We start from the raw sequence: 19,792 nt of genomic DNA on the forward strand, positions 1-19,792 counted from the left end.
ATTCAACATCCATTTATAATAATAACTCTCCAGAAAGTGGGCAAAGAGGGAACCCACCTCAACATAATTAAGGCCATATACAACAAACCCACAGCAAACATCATTCTCAATGGTGAAAAAGTGAAAGCATTTCCTCTAAGATGAGCAACAAGACAAGGATGTCCACTCTCACCACTATTATTCAACATAGTTTTGGAAGTCCCATCCACAGCAATCAGAGAAGAAAGAGAAATAAAAGGAATACAAATTGGAAAAGAAGAAGTAAAACAGTCACTGTTTGCAAATGACTTGATACTATACATAGAGAAGCGTAAAGATGCCACCAGAAAACTAGTAGAGCTAATCAAGGAATCTGGTAAAGTTTCAGGATACAAAATTAATGCACAGAAATCTCTTGCATTCCTATACGCTGATGATGAACAACATGAAAGAGAAATTAAGAAAACACTCCCATTTACCACTGCAACAAAAAGAATAAAATACCTAGGAATAAACCTACCTAGGGAGACAAAAGACCTGCATGCAGAAAACTATAAGACACTGATGAAAGAAATTAAAGATGATACCAACAGATGGAGAGATATACCATGTTCTTGGATTGGAAGAATCAATATTGTGAAAATGACTATACTACCCAAAGCAATCTACAGATTCAATGCAACCTCTGTCAAATTACCAATGGCATTTTTTACAGAACTAGAACAAAAAATCTTAAAATCTGTATGGAGACACAAAAGACCCCAAATAGCCAAAGCAGTCTTGAGGGAAAAAAACGGAGCTGGAGGAATCAGGCTCCCTGACTTCAGACTATACTACAAAGCTACAGTAATCAAGAGAGTTAGGTATTGGAACAAAAACAGAAATATAGATCAATGGAACAGGACAGAAAGCCCAGAGATAAACCCACGCACCTATGGTCAACTAATCTATGACAAAGGAGGCAAGGATATACAATGGAGAAAAGACAGTCTTTTCAATAAGTGGTGCTGGGAAAACGGGACAGTTACGTGTAAAAGAATGAAATTAGGACACTCCCTAATACCATACACAAAAATAAACTCAAAATGGATTAGAGACCTAAATGTAAGACCAGACACTATAAAACTCTTAGAGGAAAACATAGGAAGAACACTCTTTGACATAAATCAGATCTTTTTTGATCCACCCCCTAGAGTCATGGAAATAAAAAGAAAAATACACAAATGGGACCTAATGAAACTTAAAAGCTTTTTCAAAGCAAAGGAAACTAAAAACAAGATGAAAAGACAACCCACAGAATGGGAGAAAATATTTGCAAACGAATCAATGGACAAAGGATTAAAATCCCAAATATATAAACAGCTCATGCAACTCAATATTAAAATGAAAAAATGGGCAGAAGACCTAAATAGACATTTCTCCAAAGAAGACATACAGATGGCCAAGAAGTACATGAAAAGCTGCTCAACATCACTACTTATTAGAGAAATGCAAATCAAAACTACAATGAGGTATCACCTCACACCAGTTAGAATGGGCATCATCAGAAAATCTACAAACAACAAATGCTGGAGAGGGTGTGGAGAAAAGGGAACCCTCTTGCACTGTTGGTGGGAATGTAAATTGATACAGCCACTATGGAGAACAGTATGGAGGTTCCTTAAAAAATGAAAAATAGAATTACCATATGACCCAGCAATCCACTGGGTATATGCCACTCCTGGGCATATACCCAGAGAAAACCATAATTCAAAAAGACACATGCACCCCAATGTTCACTGCAGCACTATTTACAATAGCCAGGTCATGGAAGCAACCTAAATGCCCATCGACAGACGAATGGATAAAGAAGATGTGGTACATATATACAATAGAATATTACTCAGCCATAAGAAGTAACAAAATTGGGACATTTGTAGAGATGTGGATGAATCTAGAGACTGTAACACAGAGTGAAGTAAATCAGAAAGAGAAAAACAAATACTGTATATTAACGCATACATGTGGAACCCAGAAAAATGGTACAGATGAACCGGTTTGCAGGATCGAAATTGAGACACAGATGTAGAGAACAAACATATGGAAACCAAGGGGTGAAAGCAGTGGCAGGTGGGGGTGGTGGTGTGATGAATTGGGAGATTGGGATTAACACATATACACTGATGTGTATAAAATGGATGACTAATAAGAACCTGCTGTATAAAAAAATAAATGCCTCTGCACCTCTAGTTCTTGCGGAGGTTGGCATCTTCAGTGAAGTCTCCTATTGCAGGAGGACCTTCAAGATGGTAGAGGAGTAAGATGTAGAGATCACCTTCCTCCCCACAAATACATCAGAAATACATCTACAGGGCTTCCCTGGTGGCGCAGTGGTTAAGAATCTGCCTGCCAATGTTGGGGACAATGTAGGGTTCAAGCCCTGGTTTGGGAAGATCCCACATGCCGCAGAGCAACGAAGCCCGTGCACAACAACTACTGAGCCTGCGCTCTAGAGCCCACAAGTCACAACTACTGAGCCCATGAGCCACAACTACTGAAGCCCACGCACCTAGAGCCCATGCTCTGCAGCAAGAGCAGACACTGTGATGAGAAGCCCGCGCACCACAACATAGAGTAGCCTTTGCTCGCCAAAACTAGAGAAAGCCTGCGCAGCAACGAAGACCCTACACAGCCAAAACTAAAAATAAATAAAATAAATAAATTTATAAAAAGAAAAAATACATCTACATGTGGAACAACTCCTACAGAACACCTACTGAATGCTGGCAGAAGACCTCATACTTCCCAAAAGGCAAGAAAATCCCTACGTACATGGCCGTGTGGCTGAGAGGGTCTTGGTGCTCCAGCCTGGTGTCAGGCCTGAACCCCTGAGGTGGAAGAGCCGAGTTCAGGACACTGGACCACCAGAGACCTCCTGGCCCCTAGTAATATCAATCGGTGACAGCTCTCCCAGAGATATCCGTCTCAACGTTAAAACCCAGCTCCACCCAACGGCAAGTAAGCTCCAGTACTGGGCTCCCCGTGAGAAACAACTAGCAAGACAGGAATACAACCCCACCCATTAGCAGAGAGGCTGCCTAAAATCATAATAAGGTCACAGACACCCCAAAACACACCACCGGACACAGTCCTGCCCACTAGAAAGACAATGTCCAGCCTCATCCACCAGAACACAGGCACCAGTCCGCTCCATCAGGAAGCCTACACAACCCACTGAACCAACATTACCCACTGGGGGCAGACACCAAAAACAACGGAAATTACAAACCTGCAGCCTGCAAAAAGGAGACCCCAAATACAGTAAGTCAAGCAAAATGAGAAGACAGAGAAATACACAGCACATGAAGGAGCAAGGTAAAAACCCATCAGACTAAACCAATGAAGAGGAAATAGGCAGCCTACCTGAAAAAGAATTCAGAGTAATGATAGTAAAGATATCCAAACTCTTGGAGATAGAATGGAGAAAATACAAGAAACGTTTAACAAAGGCCTAGAAGAACTAAAGAGCAAACAAACAATGATGAACAACACAATAAATAAAATTAAAAATTCTCTAGAAGGAATCAGAAGCAGAATAACTGAGGCAGAAGAATGGATAAGCGACCTGGAAGATAAAATAGCGGAAATAACTACCGCAGAGCAGAATAAAGAAAAAAGAATAAAAAGAATTGAGGACAGTCTCACAGACCTCTGGGACAACATTAAATGCACCAACATTCGAATTATAGGGGTCCCAGAAGAAAAAGAGAAAAAGAAAGGGACTGTGAAAATATCTGAAGAGATTATAGTTGAAAACTTCCCTAATATGGGAAAGGAAATAGGCAATCAAGTCCAGGAAGCAGAGAGTTCCATACAGTATAAATCTAAGGAGAAACAAGCCAAGACACGTATTAATCAAAGTATCAAAAATTAAATACAAAGAAAAAAATCTTAAAAGCTGCAAGGGAAAAGCAACAAATAACATACAAGGGAATCCCCGTAAAGTTAACAGCTGATCTTTCAGCAGAAACTCTGCAAGCCAGAAGGGAATGGCAGGACATATTTAAAGTGATGAAAAGGAAAAACCTACAACCAAGATTACTATACCCAAGAAGGATCTCATTCAGATTTCTTTTTTTTTTTTTTTTGCAGTACGTGGGCCTCTCACTGTCGCGGCCTCTCCCATTGCGGAGTGCAGGCTCCGGACGCACAGGCTCAGAGGCCATGGCTCATGGGCCCAGCTGCTCCGCAGCATGTGGGATCTTCCCGGACTGGGGCATGAACCCATGTACCCTGTATCGGCAGGCGGACTCTCAACCACTGCGCCACGAGGGAAGCCCCAGATTTCTTTTTTTTAATAAAAGAGATTTCCCTTTTTATTTTTAAAAATTAATTAATTAATTAATTTATGTCTGCGTTGTGTCTTCATTGCTGTGCGCAGGCTTCTCATTGCGGTGGCTTCTCTTGTTGCGGAGCACAGGCTCTAGGCACACGGGCTTCAGTAGCTGTGGCACGAAGGCGCTAGAGCTCAGGCTCAGTTGTGGTGCACAGGCTTAGTTGCTCCACGGCGTGTGGGATCTTCCCAGACGAGGGCTTGAACCTGTGCTGCTTGCATTGGCAGGCGAATTCTTAACCACTGCGCTACCAGGGAAGCCCCTCACTCAGATTTGAATGGAGAAATTAAAACATTTACAGACAAGCAAAAGTTAATAGAATTCAGCACCACCAAACCAGCTTTACAACAAATGCTAAAGGTACTTCTCCAGGCAGGAAACACAAGAGAAGAAAAAGACCTACAAAAACAAACCCAAAACAATAAAGAAAATGGTAATAGAAGCATACATATCAATAATTACCTTAAATGTAAATGGATTAAATGCTCCAATGAGAATACACAGTCTGGCTGAATGGATACAAAAACAAGACCTGTATATATGCTGTCTACAAGAGACCCACTTCTGACCTAGGGACACATACAGACTGAAAGTGAGGGGATGCAAAAAGATATTCTATGCAGATGGAAATCAAAAGAAAGCTGGAGTAGCAATTCTCATATCAGATAAAATAGACTTTAAAATAAAGACTGTTACAAGAAACAAGGAAGGACACTGCATAATGATAAAGGGATCAATCCAAGAAGATATAACAATTGTAAATATTTATGCACCCAACATAGGAGCACCTCAATACATAAGGCAAATGCTAACAGCCATAAAAGGGGAAATCGACAGTAACACAATCATAGTAGGGGACTTTAACACCCCACTTTCACCAATGGACAGATCATCCAAAATGAAAATAAATAAGGAAACATAAGCTTTAAATGACAGATTAGACAAGATGGACTTAATAGATATTTATAGGACATTCCATCCAAAAACAACAGAATACACTTTCTTCTCAAGTACTCATGGAACATTCTCCAGGATAGATCCTATCTTGGGTCACAAATCAAGCCTTGGTAAATTGAAAGAAAAATGAAATCGTATCAAGTATCTTTTCCGACCACAAAACTATGAGATTAGATATCAATTACAGGAAAAAAACTGTAAAAAAATAAAAACACATGGAGGCTAAACAATACCCTACTAAATAACCAAGAGATCACTGAAGAAATCAAAGAGGAAATCAAGAAATACCTAGAAACAAATGACAATGAAAACATGACGACACCAAACTTATGGGATGCAACAAAAGCAGATCTAAGAGGGAAGTTTTTAGCAATACAATCCTACCTCAAGGAACAAGAAACATCTCAAATAAACAACGTAACCTTACACCTAAAGCAATTAGAGAAAGAAGAACAAAAAAAACCCCAAAGTTAGCAGAAAGAAAGAAATAATAAAGATCAGATCAGAAATAAATGAAAAAGAAATGAATGAAACAATAGCAAAGATCAATAAAAGTAAAAGCTGGTTCTTTGAGAAGATAAAGAAAATTGATAAATCATTAGCCAAACTCATCAAGAAAAAAAGGGAGAAGACTCAAATCAACAGAATTAGAAATGAAAAAGGAGAAGTAACAACTGACACTGTAGAAATACAAGGGATCGTGAGAGATTACTACAAGCAACTGTATACCAATAAAATGGACAACCTGGAAGAAATGGACAAATTCTTAGAAAAGCACAATCTTCCGAGACTGAATCAGGAAAAAACAGAAAATATCAACAGACTAATCACAAGCACTGAAATTGAAACTGTCATTAGAAATCTTCCAAGAAGCAAAAGCCCAGGACCAGATGGCTTCAGAGGTGAATTCTGTCAAACATTTAGAGAAGAGCTAACACCTATCCTTCTCAAACTCTTCCAAAATATAGCAGAGAGAGAGGAACACTCCCAAACTCCTTCTATGAGGCCACCATCACACTGATACCAAAACCAGACAAAGATGTCACAAAAAAAGAAAACTACAGGCCAATATCACTGATGAACAAAGATGCAAAAATCCTCAACAAAATACTAGCAAACAGAATCCAACAGCACATTAAAAGGATCATACAACATGATCAAGTGTGGTTTATCCCAGGCATGGAATATTCTTCAATATACGCATATCAGTCAATGTGATAAACCATCTCAACAAATTGAAGGATAAAAACCATATGATCATCTGAATAGATGCAGAAAATGCTTTTGACAAAATTCAACACCAATTTAAGATAAAAACTCTCCAGAAAGTAGGCAGAGAGGAAACCTACTTCAACATAATAGGGGCCATATAAGAGAAACTCCCAGCCAACATCGTTCTTAATGGTGAAAAACTGAAACCATTTCCTCTAAGATAAGGAACAAGACAAGGTTGCCCACTCTCAACACTATTATTCAACATAGTTTTGGAAGTTTTCGTCATGGCAATCAGAGAAGAAAAGGAAATAAAAGGAATCGAAATTGGAAAAGAAGAAGTAAAAATGTCACTGTTTACAGATGACTTGATACTATACACAGAGAATCCTAAAGATGCTAACAGAAAACTACTAGAGCTGATCAATGAATTTGGTAAAGTAGTAGGATACAAAATTATGCACAGAAATCTCTTGCATTCCTATACACTAATGATGAAAAATCTGAAAGAGAAATTAAGGAAACACTCCAATTTACCATTGCAACCTAGGAATAAACCTACCTAAGGAGACAAAAGATCTGTATGTAGAAAACTATAGGACACTGATGAAAGAAATTAAAGATAATACAAACAGATGGAGAGATATAGCATGTACTTGGATTGGAAGAATCAACCTTGTGTAAATGACTATACTACCCAAAGCAATCTACAGATTCAATGCAATCCCTATCAAACTCCCAGTGGCATTTTTTACAGAACTAGAACAAAAAATTTCACAATTTGTATGGAAACACGAAAGACCTCGAATAGCCAAAGCAATCTTGAGAAAGAAAAAGGGAGCTGGAGCAATCAGGCTCCCTGACTTCAGACTATACTACAAAACTACAGTAATGAAGACAGTATGGTACTTGTACAAAAACAGAAATATAGGTCAATGGAATAGGATAGAAAGCCTAGACATAAACCCACGCACATAGGGTCACCTTATCTTTGATAAAGGAGGCAAGAATATACAATGGAGAAAAGACAGCCTCTTCAATAAGTGGTGCTGGGGAAACTGGACAGCTACATGTAAAAGAATGAATTTAGAACACTTCCTAACACCATACACAAAAATAAACTCAAAATGGATTAAAGACCTAAATGTAAGGCCAGGCACTATAAAACTCTTAGAGGAAAACCTAGGCAGAACACTCTATGACATAAATCATATCAAGATCCTTTTTGACCCACCTCCTAGAGAAATGGAAATGGAAACCATACACAAGATGAAAAGACAACCCTCATAATGGGAGAAAATATTTGCAAACAAAGCAACTGACAAAGTATCAATCTCCAAAATATACAAGCAGCTCATGCAGCTCAATATCCAAAAACAAACAACCCAATCGAAAAATGGGCAGAAGTGCTAAATAGACATTTCTCCAAAGAAGATAAACAGATTGGCAACAAACACATGAAAGGATGCTCAACATCACTAATCATCAGAGAAATGTAAATCAAAACTACAATGAGGTATCACCTCACACCGGCCAGAATGGCCATCATGAAAAAAATCTATAAACAGTACATGCTGGAGAGGATGTGGAGAAAACCCTCTTGCACTGTTGGTGGGAACATAAATTGATACAGCCACTATGGAGAACAGTATGGAGGTTCCTTAAAAAACTAAAAATAGAACTACCGTATGACCCAGCAATCCCACTACTGGGCATATACCCTGAGAAAATGATAATTTAAAAACAGACATGTAGCACAATGTTCACTGCAGCAGTATTTGCAATAGCCAGGACATGAAAGCAACCTAAGTGTCCATCAACAGATGAATGGATAAAGAAGATGTGGCATATATATACAATGAAATGTTACTCAGCCATAAAAAGAAATGAAACTGAACTATTTGTAGCGAGGTGGATGGACTTAGAGTCTGTCATACAGAGTGATGTAAGTCAGAAAGAGAAAAATACCGTATGCTAACACATATATATGGAATCTAAAAAAAAAAAAAAAAAGGTTCTGATGAACCTAGGGGCAGGACAGTAATGAAGATGCAGACGTAGGGAATGGACTTGAGGACACGGGGAGGGGGGAAGGGTACGCTGAGACGAAGTGAGAGAGTAGCACTGACATATATACCTACCAAATGTAAAGTAGACAGCTAGTGGGAAGCAGCTGCATAGCACAGGGAGATCAGGTTGGTGCTTTGATACCACCTAGAGGGGTGGGATAGGGAGGGTGGAGGGAGATGCAAGAAGGAGGAGATATGGGGATATATGTATACATATAGCTAATTCACTTTGTTATACAGCAGAAACTAACACACCATTGTAAAGCAATTATATTCCAATAAAGATGTTAAAAACAAAACAAAGTCCTAGAAGAAAACATAGGCAGTAAGCTCCCTGACAGTGGTCTTGGCAATGATTTTTTTGGATTTGAGACCAAAAGCAAAGGCAACAAAAGCAAAAATAAACACGTGGGACTATATGAAACTAAAAGGCTTCTGCACAGCAAAAAAATGCTCAACAACATGAAAGGGTAACTTATGGAATGGGAAAAAATATTTGCAAAGCATTTATCTGATAAGGTGTCAGTATCCAATATCCATAAAGAAGTCATACAACAATAGCCGAGAAATAAATAATGAAATTAAAAAAATGGGCAAAGGACCTGAGTATACATTTTTACGAAGATATTCAAATGGATAACAGGTACTCAACATCACGAATCATTAGGGAAATGCAAATCAAAACCACAGTGAAAACCTCATGCCTTTGAGTATGGCTTACATGGAAAAGACAAGAGATAAATGCTGGTAAGAATGTGGAGAAAAGGGACCCCTTGTGCACTGTTAGTGTAGTTGTACATTTGTACAGCCATCACAGAAAACACTGGTTTCCATCAAGGTTCCTAAAGAAATTAAAACTAGAACTACCACATGATGCAACAATTCCACTCTAGGTATGTATCTGAAGGAAACAAAATCACTATGCTGAAGAGATTCCTGTACCCATATGTTCACTGCAGCATTATTTACAACATGGAAACAGCCTAACATCTACTGACAGATAAATGGATAAAGAAAATGTGGTATATGTGTATATATATACACACACACACATATGTACACACAATGGAATACTATTCAGCCGTAAAAAGAAGGAAATCATGTCATTTGTGACAACGTGGATGGACCTTGAGGGCAGTACTCTAAATGAAATAATTCAGACAGAGAAAGACAAATATTACATGATCTCACTTACAGGTGGAATTTTGAAAAAACAAGCCAACAAAAAGAGATCATATTTGTGGTTACCAGAGGCAGGGGGTTAGGGAGTGGGAGAACTGGATAGAGGTCAAAAGGTACAAACTTATAGCTATAAGATAAATAAGTCCTGGGAACGTAATATACATCATGTGTATATACCAAACACTACTGTTTAGTGTATTTGAAAGTTGCTAAGAGAGTAGATCCTAAAAGATCTCATCATGTGGGAAAAAAAACATTTTTCTTCCTTTTTCTTTTTGGCATCTATGAGATATAGATTTTAACTAAAGTTACTGTGGTAATCATTTGGCAATGTAAGTCAAGTCATTACACTGTACATCTTAAATTTACAGTTCTGTATGTCAATTATATCTCAACAAAATTAAAGAAAAAAAAACGAAGGGGAAAAGATGGGTTATCCAATAAAAGGTATTGAGATATATGAGTGAGCCATTTAAAAAATAAAATTTCCTTTTCTTTAATGTTAAAATAAATTGCAGATGGTTTAAGATTTAAACACGGTACAAAGAAGCCATAAAAATACTAGGGAAAAAAGTGAAAGCACTTTTTAAAAAACATGGGAGTAAAGGAGACCATCCTAAGTGTGGCTAATTACCTAGGATTCTGTTAAGTGGGAAAGAAAGCATAAGAAACCTATGAATGCTCTCTCATTGATTCTTACATTGTTATAGTGTTCAGTTGCACTACCTCAAGCAAATTAAGATAGGAAGGAGGGGATTTCAACCTATGCCTCCAAGTCTATGTAATGGACTTGGAGGCATCTCAAGAGGTCCCTCCCCAATATAAGCTAAAGCAGGTACTCCATACAGAAGCTCCTGTATCACTGTGGAAATGCTATCTCCCTAAAACATAACAATGACCTAAGCTGCTTAGGCAAACAAGGGTAAGGTGTTCTAATGACAATAGGGGTATTTGGAGGGAAGAGCAGAGAGGTGGTTACCCAATGTCCACGTGTATCACTGAGGAGAGGCAAACTGAACACATAAAAGTTATACATAAAGTTCAATAAAACTTAAGTTCTATTAATGGACTATGGTAGTGGATTTCTACTTCTCTCTTGAAAATTGGTGGTGCTGAATGTACCAGTATATCTCCTGGGTCAAAATCCATCCCCAGTGCCTGCCTACATTTAGTTATGGGCTTGCTGACGGCCAAGAGAATGTCAGGGGACAGTATTAGTTCTAAGGATTCCAGAACTAAGTAGGACAGGAGACTTAGAAGCTAGAGAAGGAAGAGACTGCATTAGACTAGGTAACAATGTACATATTTACATTTGCAACCAATTAAAATACAGCACATAAATCAAAAGGATAATGAGGGAAAAACATTTGCACCATATACAAAAGAGCTTATTTACCCAAGTCAACTCTTTTTGACATACAAAATGGCGATCTTGCAAATAAACAAGATAAAAAAGTCAAAAGACATGAATACACAGTTATGTGTGAATATTCAAGTTTAAAAGCAAAAATTGCAAATACAAAAATATTATCTTTTGCTTGTCATGTTGTCAATTATTAAAAACATCAATAAGCTTAATATGTAAGGAGTTCAATATATAAAGGCTTATAGTAATACTAGAAAGAAATAAAGAAATATAAAATAGGCCAAAAAAGCACATATAAGCAAGTTATAAGAAATAGCAATGATAATGATAAATCATACAAAAACATAATCACTTTAATAATATATTAAAACAAGCTACATTTCCACCTCCCAAATGGGTAAAGATTTTAAAACAATAATGCCTATCATGTGGGAAAATGGGTATTCTCAGACATTGTTGAGGACCTTTTAACTGGTGTAATTTTTCTGGAGGGAAATTTGTCAATATGTATCAAAAGTTGAAAAAATACATATAATTTGCATAGCAAAAATGCACCTTTAAAACTATATCCTAAGGAAATGTTTTAAGTTGTTGCCTCTGAGTTGTGGGATTATGAGTATACCAATTTCTGTGTACACGTTTCTGTATTTTCCAGAACTTTTGCAATGAATAAGGACTTTAAATAAAAAGGGGAAGAAAACCAAATGTTATGGGGGAAATTCCTACTGACTTATTTTGCTGTGTTTTTTTTTTTCTGTTTGTTTGTTTGTTTTTGAGCTGTAAAACCTCATGAAAACAAATGATCTCCTTGCCATTGTGATATTTCCTTTCCTCACCTCTGGAATCATATATTAACATTTTGAAGAACTTAAAATTAAACATGCTTTGAAAACGGAAAACTGATGCAGATTTTGAGATAATTGGTAAAAGTAAGATTGGGAAAGAAATAGAAATACCCTGAGGAAAAAAAAAATCTTTCCTATATATATAATTAAAATGAGAAATCAAATACCTTGATGCAGTCTATTAGCCAAACCAAGGCTGCCACAATGTGAGGCCATGTATGAGGGGCCCCCACTGTATACATGGAGCTTTTCGATAATGCAAAAGGATACCTATGAAAAATCAGAAAACATAAGCCAGTATGTTAATTTTGTAAAAATAATGGCTAAATTAAGCAAGAAGTTACATTAAAAAAAGTTCCACATATATACCATGTCTCGACTTGTTTAGAAGCAAGATACTTGTTGAGATTCTCTTCTTCGTCTTCTTACCCTCAAATGGTTTTGTGTATTTTTTGTTTTTTTTCTCTGCAGATTACTTTGTACATATATCCCCTAAGCTGCAGAACCTGATTTACAACCAACATGCTGGACTTCTCTCCTGAAAGATTGTTCCCTCAAATCCAATGTACCCCAAATAAACCACATGTATGTATTTCTCCTCCTGAAATCCATTTCTCCCCGTGTTTATTCTACACAGGCTTTTCTGGACTTTCTTACTCCATTTTCACCAGGCTTTCAATCCTATCTTTTCTGTTTCTATAAAATCTGCAGTAGCTAGCCTATTCTATCTATTCCTCGTCACATCAGTAGTTGAGGGCTTTATGATCTATCATCTGTAGTTCAGTAATAATCTCCAAAAAGTTGTTTTTTTTTGCCTTTTCAATTTATCTTGCATATGTGGCCCATAGTGACCATCTTAAAATACATTATTTCTCTAACTCAAAATCTTTACACACTTATTGAGTTTCATTCTTTTCTGTGTTCCAACAACCTCTCTAGGCTAATGAGAAATGTAACATACAAACCCAAGATCTTTAAAGATTCTTGGAACCTCTTCTTCAAACTTTGTGTCAGGAAGTTCATACGAAGGGCACAGGAAGCCATAAAGAAAAGTGAAGATCTTTAGGAAGTCTTTAACAGAAGGAGCTTGTAGAGATTTCATGGATACGCTATATGCATAACCGTTTTCTGAAAGAAACTATAATAATTTTTATGAAACATCAAACATTTTACAATAGGAAAATTACTGAAAAATACTTAAGAAAACACTCACAATTTCGAATAGTTAAGATTATAAAATACCTCACAGAGCTGTCGAATACATTGCTGAATGAATGCTTTGTCATTAAGTGGTCTTGGGTCCTTGATTTTTTCAGAAGTGGAAAATATACCAAATTGACTATTCCGGGATCCATGTCCACTAGTCCTGTAAACATATTTTTAAAAAGTCAGTCAAAATTATTTCCTTCTGTGGTCAAGCCTAAATTATTTCAAGACAATTTTATATTTTAACATCAGCATCAAACATTAAAGTTCAATTCTTTGGTTTTTATTTAAGATTTCTCTTACTCAAAGCAGAGAAAAAAAGAGCAAATAATGAAGATTAAAGTATAAAATGAGGTGGGAAGAAAAATACACTTCTGGTGCTCTGCATTACTAACACATACATCATCCTCTAAAACTGTGCATTTTGAGTCCACTAGGTCTTCTGCACCAACTGTTCTCCAGGTCTATTCAATAACCCAGATTCTTTCAACATCCTACTTGCCCCTCCATGATTGCTCCTTCACTTCCAACTCCTTTATTTACAATTATTTATTGCAGGAAAATTTGAGATGTTGAAACAGATTGTGCTTTTTTTCATGAACGTTATTGTGTCATGCAATATTATGTATCTGATTGTTATTTACCATAAATATATGTTGCTACTTTTTGGTCATTAATAGCTATAGCATATATGCTCCATCTTAAGCCCCTCCTCTCAAAACAAAACATCATTTGTTTAAATCTTTATAATGGTTTCTTTTGCTTCTCTTTGTGGCCCAATTTACCTAACCATTGTAGTTTATTAAATATCCTTGGGACAATAATTTTTCTTTTTGGACAGATGCCACAAAACTGAGTTACAATGAACACTGCTGTAATGTCTGAACTCTGTTCATCAAAACAATTTCTCCCTGCATGTTTGCTTGCTGCTTTCAAGTTCTTTCCTGACCAGGTTCTAAAAGTTCTTTAGCTTGGGCTCTCTGATGCCACTGCTCTGATTAACTAGATAATTAGCTAATTCTTCCCCTGAGAATTTGCTATTTGAGATCCACTTTTCTACATACTGCTATTACTTAATCTTTAATATTTTTTTTTTACTAGGAAAGAATACATGTATAGATTCAGCTCTTATTCTACACAAAACTGTAATAATAGATAGCTTTTTAAATTATAAAAGAATTTCCCAACCAATCAAAATACTGTATCATTCAACTTATAGTTTAAGAGAATAGGGTCTAGAACCAGAGTCTGGTTAAAAATTCTGTCTCTGTTACTAGTTGTATGACCTTGGGTAAACTATTTAACCTCTGTGCTTTAATTTCCTAATGTCTAAAATGAAGACAATAACAGTATCTACACATAGGGCAGTTCTGAGGATTGATTAAAAGAGATATAAAATAGCACTTTTCTGGCTTACAAAAATGCTCAGCAAAAGTTAGATTTTATAATCATTATCATCAGTATCTCTGACATTCAGCTCTGAGATGAAAGTTACATTACAAAAATGCCTTAAGATTTTTTATCAACTAGAATAAACACCAGAAACAGTTTAACTTGGGTTCATGACAAAGACTTTTCATAAGGTAACAAATATGTCATCTCTAAATATTTTCAAAATAATTAAATAAACATTTGTTTTAAAACAAAGTTATATTTTGTTTTTGGTGAGATGAACAGTTTCTCTATTTTGGAGTTGGAAATTTCTTTAAAAAATTAACTTTATTGAGGTATAATTGCTTAGACTAAAATGCACCTGTTTAAAGCATACAATTTTTTTTTTTTTTTTGCAGTACGCGGGCCTCTCACTGTTGTGGCCTCTCCCATTGCAGAGCACAGGCTCTGGATGCACAGGCTCAGCGGCCATGGCTCACAGGCCCAGCTGCCCCGTGGCATGTGGGATCTTCCTGGACCGGGGCACGAACCCGCGTCCCCTGCAATGGCAGGCGGACTCTCAACCACTTAAAAGCATACAATTTGATGAGGTTTGACAATATTTACACCTGTGTAATCTCTACCACGATCAAGATATTAAACATTTCCATCATCCCAAATCTTATCCCCCTTACCAGTCAATCCTTACCCTACCCCCAGCCTAGGCAACTACTGATCTACTCTAGACAGTGGTTCTCAAAGTGTGCCCTAGGGGATCGAGAAGTCAAAACTATTTTCACAATAAAATTAAGATTTTTTTCACACCTTTCATTCTCATTCTTTCGTTGAGTGTACAGTGGAGTTTTCCAGAGGCTGGCTACATGATGTCAGATATCATAACAGACTGAATTCAGAAGCAGATATGAGAATTTAGCTATCTTCTATTAAGCCAGACATTAAAGAGGTTTGCAAAAATATAAATGTCACTCTTCTTACTGAAATAGTTTTGTTTTTTAAAAATTAAAGCATGTTATTTATATTAACATGTAATGGGTTACTGTTATTTTATTTTACTTTTTAAAAAAATATTTACTTATTTAATTAATTAATTTATTTGGCTGCTTCGGCTCTTAGTTGCAGCACGCAGGATCTTCGTTGAAGCATGTGGGGATCTTTTGTTGCGACATGCTGGCCCTTCATTGCAGCATGCAGGCTTCTCTCTAGTTGTGGCGTGTGGGTTTTCTCTTCTCTAGTGGAGGTGCACGAGCTCAGTGGTTGTGGTGCGTGGGCTTAGTTGCCCCGCCGCATGTGGGATCTTAGTTCCCCGACCCGGGATAGAACCCATGTCCCCTGCATTGGAAGGTGGATTCTTTATCACTGGATCACAAGCGCAGTCCTGGGTTATTGTTATTTTAAACTGAATTAATACATACTAATTTTTTTCTCAGTTTCATTTTCTAATATAGTTAATATCAATAGATACGGCCCACAAGATAAAAGCTCTTTGGAGTCCTTAATATTTTAGTATAAAAAAGTCTTTGACTAAGATGTTGGACTAGATGATGGTTCCTAATTTTAAAATGCTATGATTCCATAGTATGTGAAAGCTATGTGTAGAATTTTCAATCAAGTATTCACTTGTAACAATGAAATACTGGTCTAAATGTGCTGATATATCTCAGCATAACCTAAAGCAAATACAACCATTTTAACCATTTAAAACAGAGGAAAACTAGATTATAACTTTCTCTTGAAAGGGACCATGCCATCTAATTTTTTGTACTTTGACAACATCTAGCTCAATGCATGGCTATAAGAATCCCTTCCATTAGAATTAATAAAAAAAGTAATTACCTTTTACCAAATACAGAGGCTTTTCTTTCAGATGTGGGTTTGTTTATATTCAATTTTCCAAAGGTTGATTTCTCTTTGCTTTAAGAAAAGGAGAAAAACAAACTCTTTAAATAAGTGGAAAAATATTAGTTCAAGAAACTTTTGTAAATACATTGGAACCAACCCCTCTTCCTCATTACCTATAAGAATAATTCAAAATCATGAAAATTTTTAGCAGCAATCATAGCTATCAAAAATAGGATAGGCTTACAACATAGTATGAGTTTTAACACTAAAATGTTAAGAAAAAAGGAGGAAAAACCCCCATATCTACATTGTAATTTTAATTATCCTAAAATATGTACATTTATGGATAACAACTTCAAAGGAAAAGAAATGACTTAAAAATAGATATTTTCAATCATAGAATGATAGCCACACTTAAAATTTTTTCTTTTGAGGCTCACTCTTTATTAGACTACAGCTACACTTAAGAACATACATTACGTCAATTACAAACCAGAAACATTGACAAAGGCAGCCTTTTAGCTTTGAATGCAATTCAAGGCACAAATCTTTTGGAGTAGGAATGTGCAACAGTACAAAACATTTCTCTGATTTCAGAAGAAAAAAATGTATAAATATTTCAAATTTCTAAAAGTAGCAGAGGCTCATACTATGTAAACCCAAGTAACTTAAGAACAGTTAGCAAGTAACTTGTACCTTGGTAATAGAGAAGGACTGATAGCACTCAACATGGTTACAAATAGCCTTCTCTTAATTGTAAGAAATTCATTCATAGGGAAAAATTAGTTTATGATTTTAAGTTTTTTCCCCTCAGTTTATTTTTCATTAAAAAAATTAAAAAAAAATTGAAGTCCAGTTGATTTACAATGTTTCAGGTGTATAGCAAAGTGACTGAGATACACACACACACACACACACACACACACACACACACACACACACCCATACTTTTTTGGATTCTTTTCAATTACAGATCATTACAGGATATTGACTACAGTGATAGCAAGTTCTTTTGGGCACCTTTCTTTCCCAGTGAATCCTGAGGAAATAGTTTGGAGAAGTGGTGTTCTGTAGGCTGCTACTCAACTGCAGCTAATTGTCAGGGCAAATAATACCTTTCATTGAGAACTGTGCTGTTGGATACACCTCAGTAAATAGAAGTTACAGCAGAGAACCTGCTCAAACAAGCAGCTCTACGGTAAAGGAGGAAAATAAAAGAGTGAAAGAGTGCTGAAAAGGAATTAGCAGTCCCTCAGGGATTGCCTAGCAAAAGACGTGGCTTTGGAGATTTAACTATCAAATGAGATAAAACACAACACCTAGTAACATGCCCACTTTTAGCCTTCACTGACTCCAAATTAGGTACCACTGAGAACAGATAAGATTCATCACAATATCACTCATACTACATCTTTGTATTAACTTCCTTTACAGATTTCTTTGCCAAAGACAATAAGGCATAGGTACTCACGTTTGAGGGGTATGGAGGCCTGGTTTATTTAAGTCCTGGGATCTTAATTCCTGCATAGAGAGGCGGCCAGCACCACCGGTGGAAAATGAACTGCGTTTCATGCTTATGACCTGCATTCACGAATTTGGTAATGAACAAGTCTTTCCAGACACAGATGGTACATTAAGCAACGACTATTATCTTTACCCTCAAACAGAAAGGCAGCCAAGTTTCACTGTTTTTTCAAGATAATCTTTCCCGGGCTATCTTTGCTTGTTCATGTAAGGTGAAGTCCTCATTTGCAGGGAACATCTATCTATTTAACTCCATTTAAAAATATTCAACACACATAAACACTTACTAACTGCCTACCATGTACAAGGGCGTGTACAAGCAATGCAAACAATACAAAGGTGAATAAGGTATGATTCCTACCTTCACAGGATATTTATGGTAGTTAAACTCCTAAATCCTAATTCAGACCACATCACCACTGTTGGCTGTGCCTATTTCAATGGGAAGTCAGAGGCTACTGACAAGAACTACCTCTGATGTTTCCTTTTCTTTGGTCTTGGAACAGAGCTATTCAGTTTTCTTTTCCTAATGTCCATCTCCCCTGCTCTGTCCTTAACCTACTGTTTCCCATTTACATTATTCAATTACTGCCCCTCGTGCTTCAATCTCCCTCTCATCAAGGATAAATTATCTGGTCTACAGACTGCTTCCATTTTCTCAGACCACATTCACATCTCATTCCCTTCCCATCTACTGAAACAGTTGCCTCCTGAGATACTCATGACCGACAAATCTTTTGATCCTATCTTAACTCTGAGACATTAGACACTATACACCTAGCCCTTCCAGGTCCTGTCCTGGTTTCCAAGAAAGTGAACATCTGTGGTTATCCCTTTACTTCTTGGGGCTCTCCTTTGTCTTTTAAACTGATTACACTCTTTCCTTCTTTGTTTGGCTATTTCTTCTTCAGTATACGCTTCTGATCTATTAAACTTTTCCACTCTCACCTATCTGTCCACTCCCAATCTCCACTTAAAATGTACTCTTAAAATCTGAGGTTAAGACTTTCAGAGGTACTCCTTACACGGCCACCAGGATGTTACACTAGTATCTCAAACGCACCATAGCAAACAGTTCTTCATCTCGTCCTTCCTCTCCCTGCTCCCATCCATTCTTCCCCTTTTCCTCTCTCCATGTCCTCTTCACCCCACCAGTGTCACCTTGGCCTTCCCCTTCTCCCTTGGAAAATCACTGCCATAAGAAATTTATTGGACTCCGGGAAACTAGCGCCTCGAACAGATGGGGCCCGGGGGCCGGTTACAACAGCAAACACCAAACCGTCGCTCCTCAGGGCCCGTGAATCTAACTTTTTGGCGCCCTGGCGTTCTCCCTCTAGCCCAGTGCTGCCGGAACAAAATTAACGCAAAGTCATTAGTCACCTTTCTTCCAGCTTCCCGATACGACGCAGGGACCGAACTGTTGTAAACCGTGCTATTGCCCGCTAGACAAGACGTCAGCCGCCAAAACACAACCACCTTCCTTCACCCGCCGGCGCCGTTCGAATTTTAAAATCTCCGGCGGCGCTGACGTCATCGCGCACGACATGCGCGCGCGTGCGCAACTCTCGCGCGCCGCTCGTCGCCGGAACTCTGCGTGTTGGTGAAGTGCCGCCGCCTCACGGGGGCGCTCGGGCGTCTCCCGGCAGCTGTAAGCGTCCTCTGCGAAGTCTGGTCCGACCCTTAAATTTAGCTGTGAACACCCAAGCGCTTTACGTCCCTGAGTAGCGAGAAGAGCGCTCCAGGCAGCCCTTGAAACGTTTTTTCCGTGGAGCAACATGGCGGCTCCCGCTGACTGTTAGAAAAGGAGATTTTTTTTTTCCTTTGCCCTGAAAGGAGTGTCTTTCAGGA

General features: G+C 37.6%; 1 protein-coding gene across 1 annotated transcript in view; it reads right to left on the reverse strand.

Moving 5' to 3' along the window:
* NDC80 (NDC80 kinetochore complex component) overlaps positions 1 to 17,995 on the reverse strand; it is a 56,037-nt gene extending 38,042 nt beyond the window's left edge. Inside the window, exons 1-5 of the mRNA XM_079717241.1 lie at positions 17,892 to 17,995; positions 16,415 to 16,492; positions 13,226 to 13,349; positions 12,949 to 13,121; positions 12,151 to 12,253 (exon numbers count right to left, since the gene is read on the reverse strand). Of these exons, the coding sequence (XP_079573367.1) occupies positions 12,151 to 12,253; positions 12,949 to 13,121; positions 13,226 to 13,349; positions 16,415 to 16,492; positions 17,892 to 17,992 (579 nt within the window). The 5' untranslated portion in view covers positions 17,993 to 17,995. The remainder of the gene's footprint in view (positions 1 to 12,150; positions 12,254 to 12,948; positions 13,122 to 13,225; positions 13,350 to 16,414; positions 16,493 to 17,891) is intronic.
* Positions 17,996 to 19,792: the final 1,797 nt, after the last annotated feature.

This window comes from Hyperoodon ampullatus (genome assembly GCF_949752795.1).
Source record: "Hyperoodon ampullatus genome assembly, chromosome: 13".
Lineage (NCBI taxonomy): Eukaryota > Metazoa > Chordata > Mammalia > Artiodactyla > Ziphiidae > Hyperoodon > Hyperoodon ampullatus.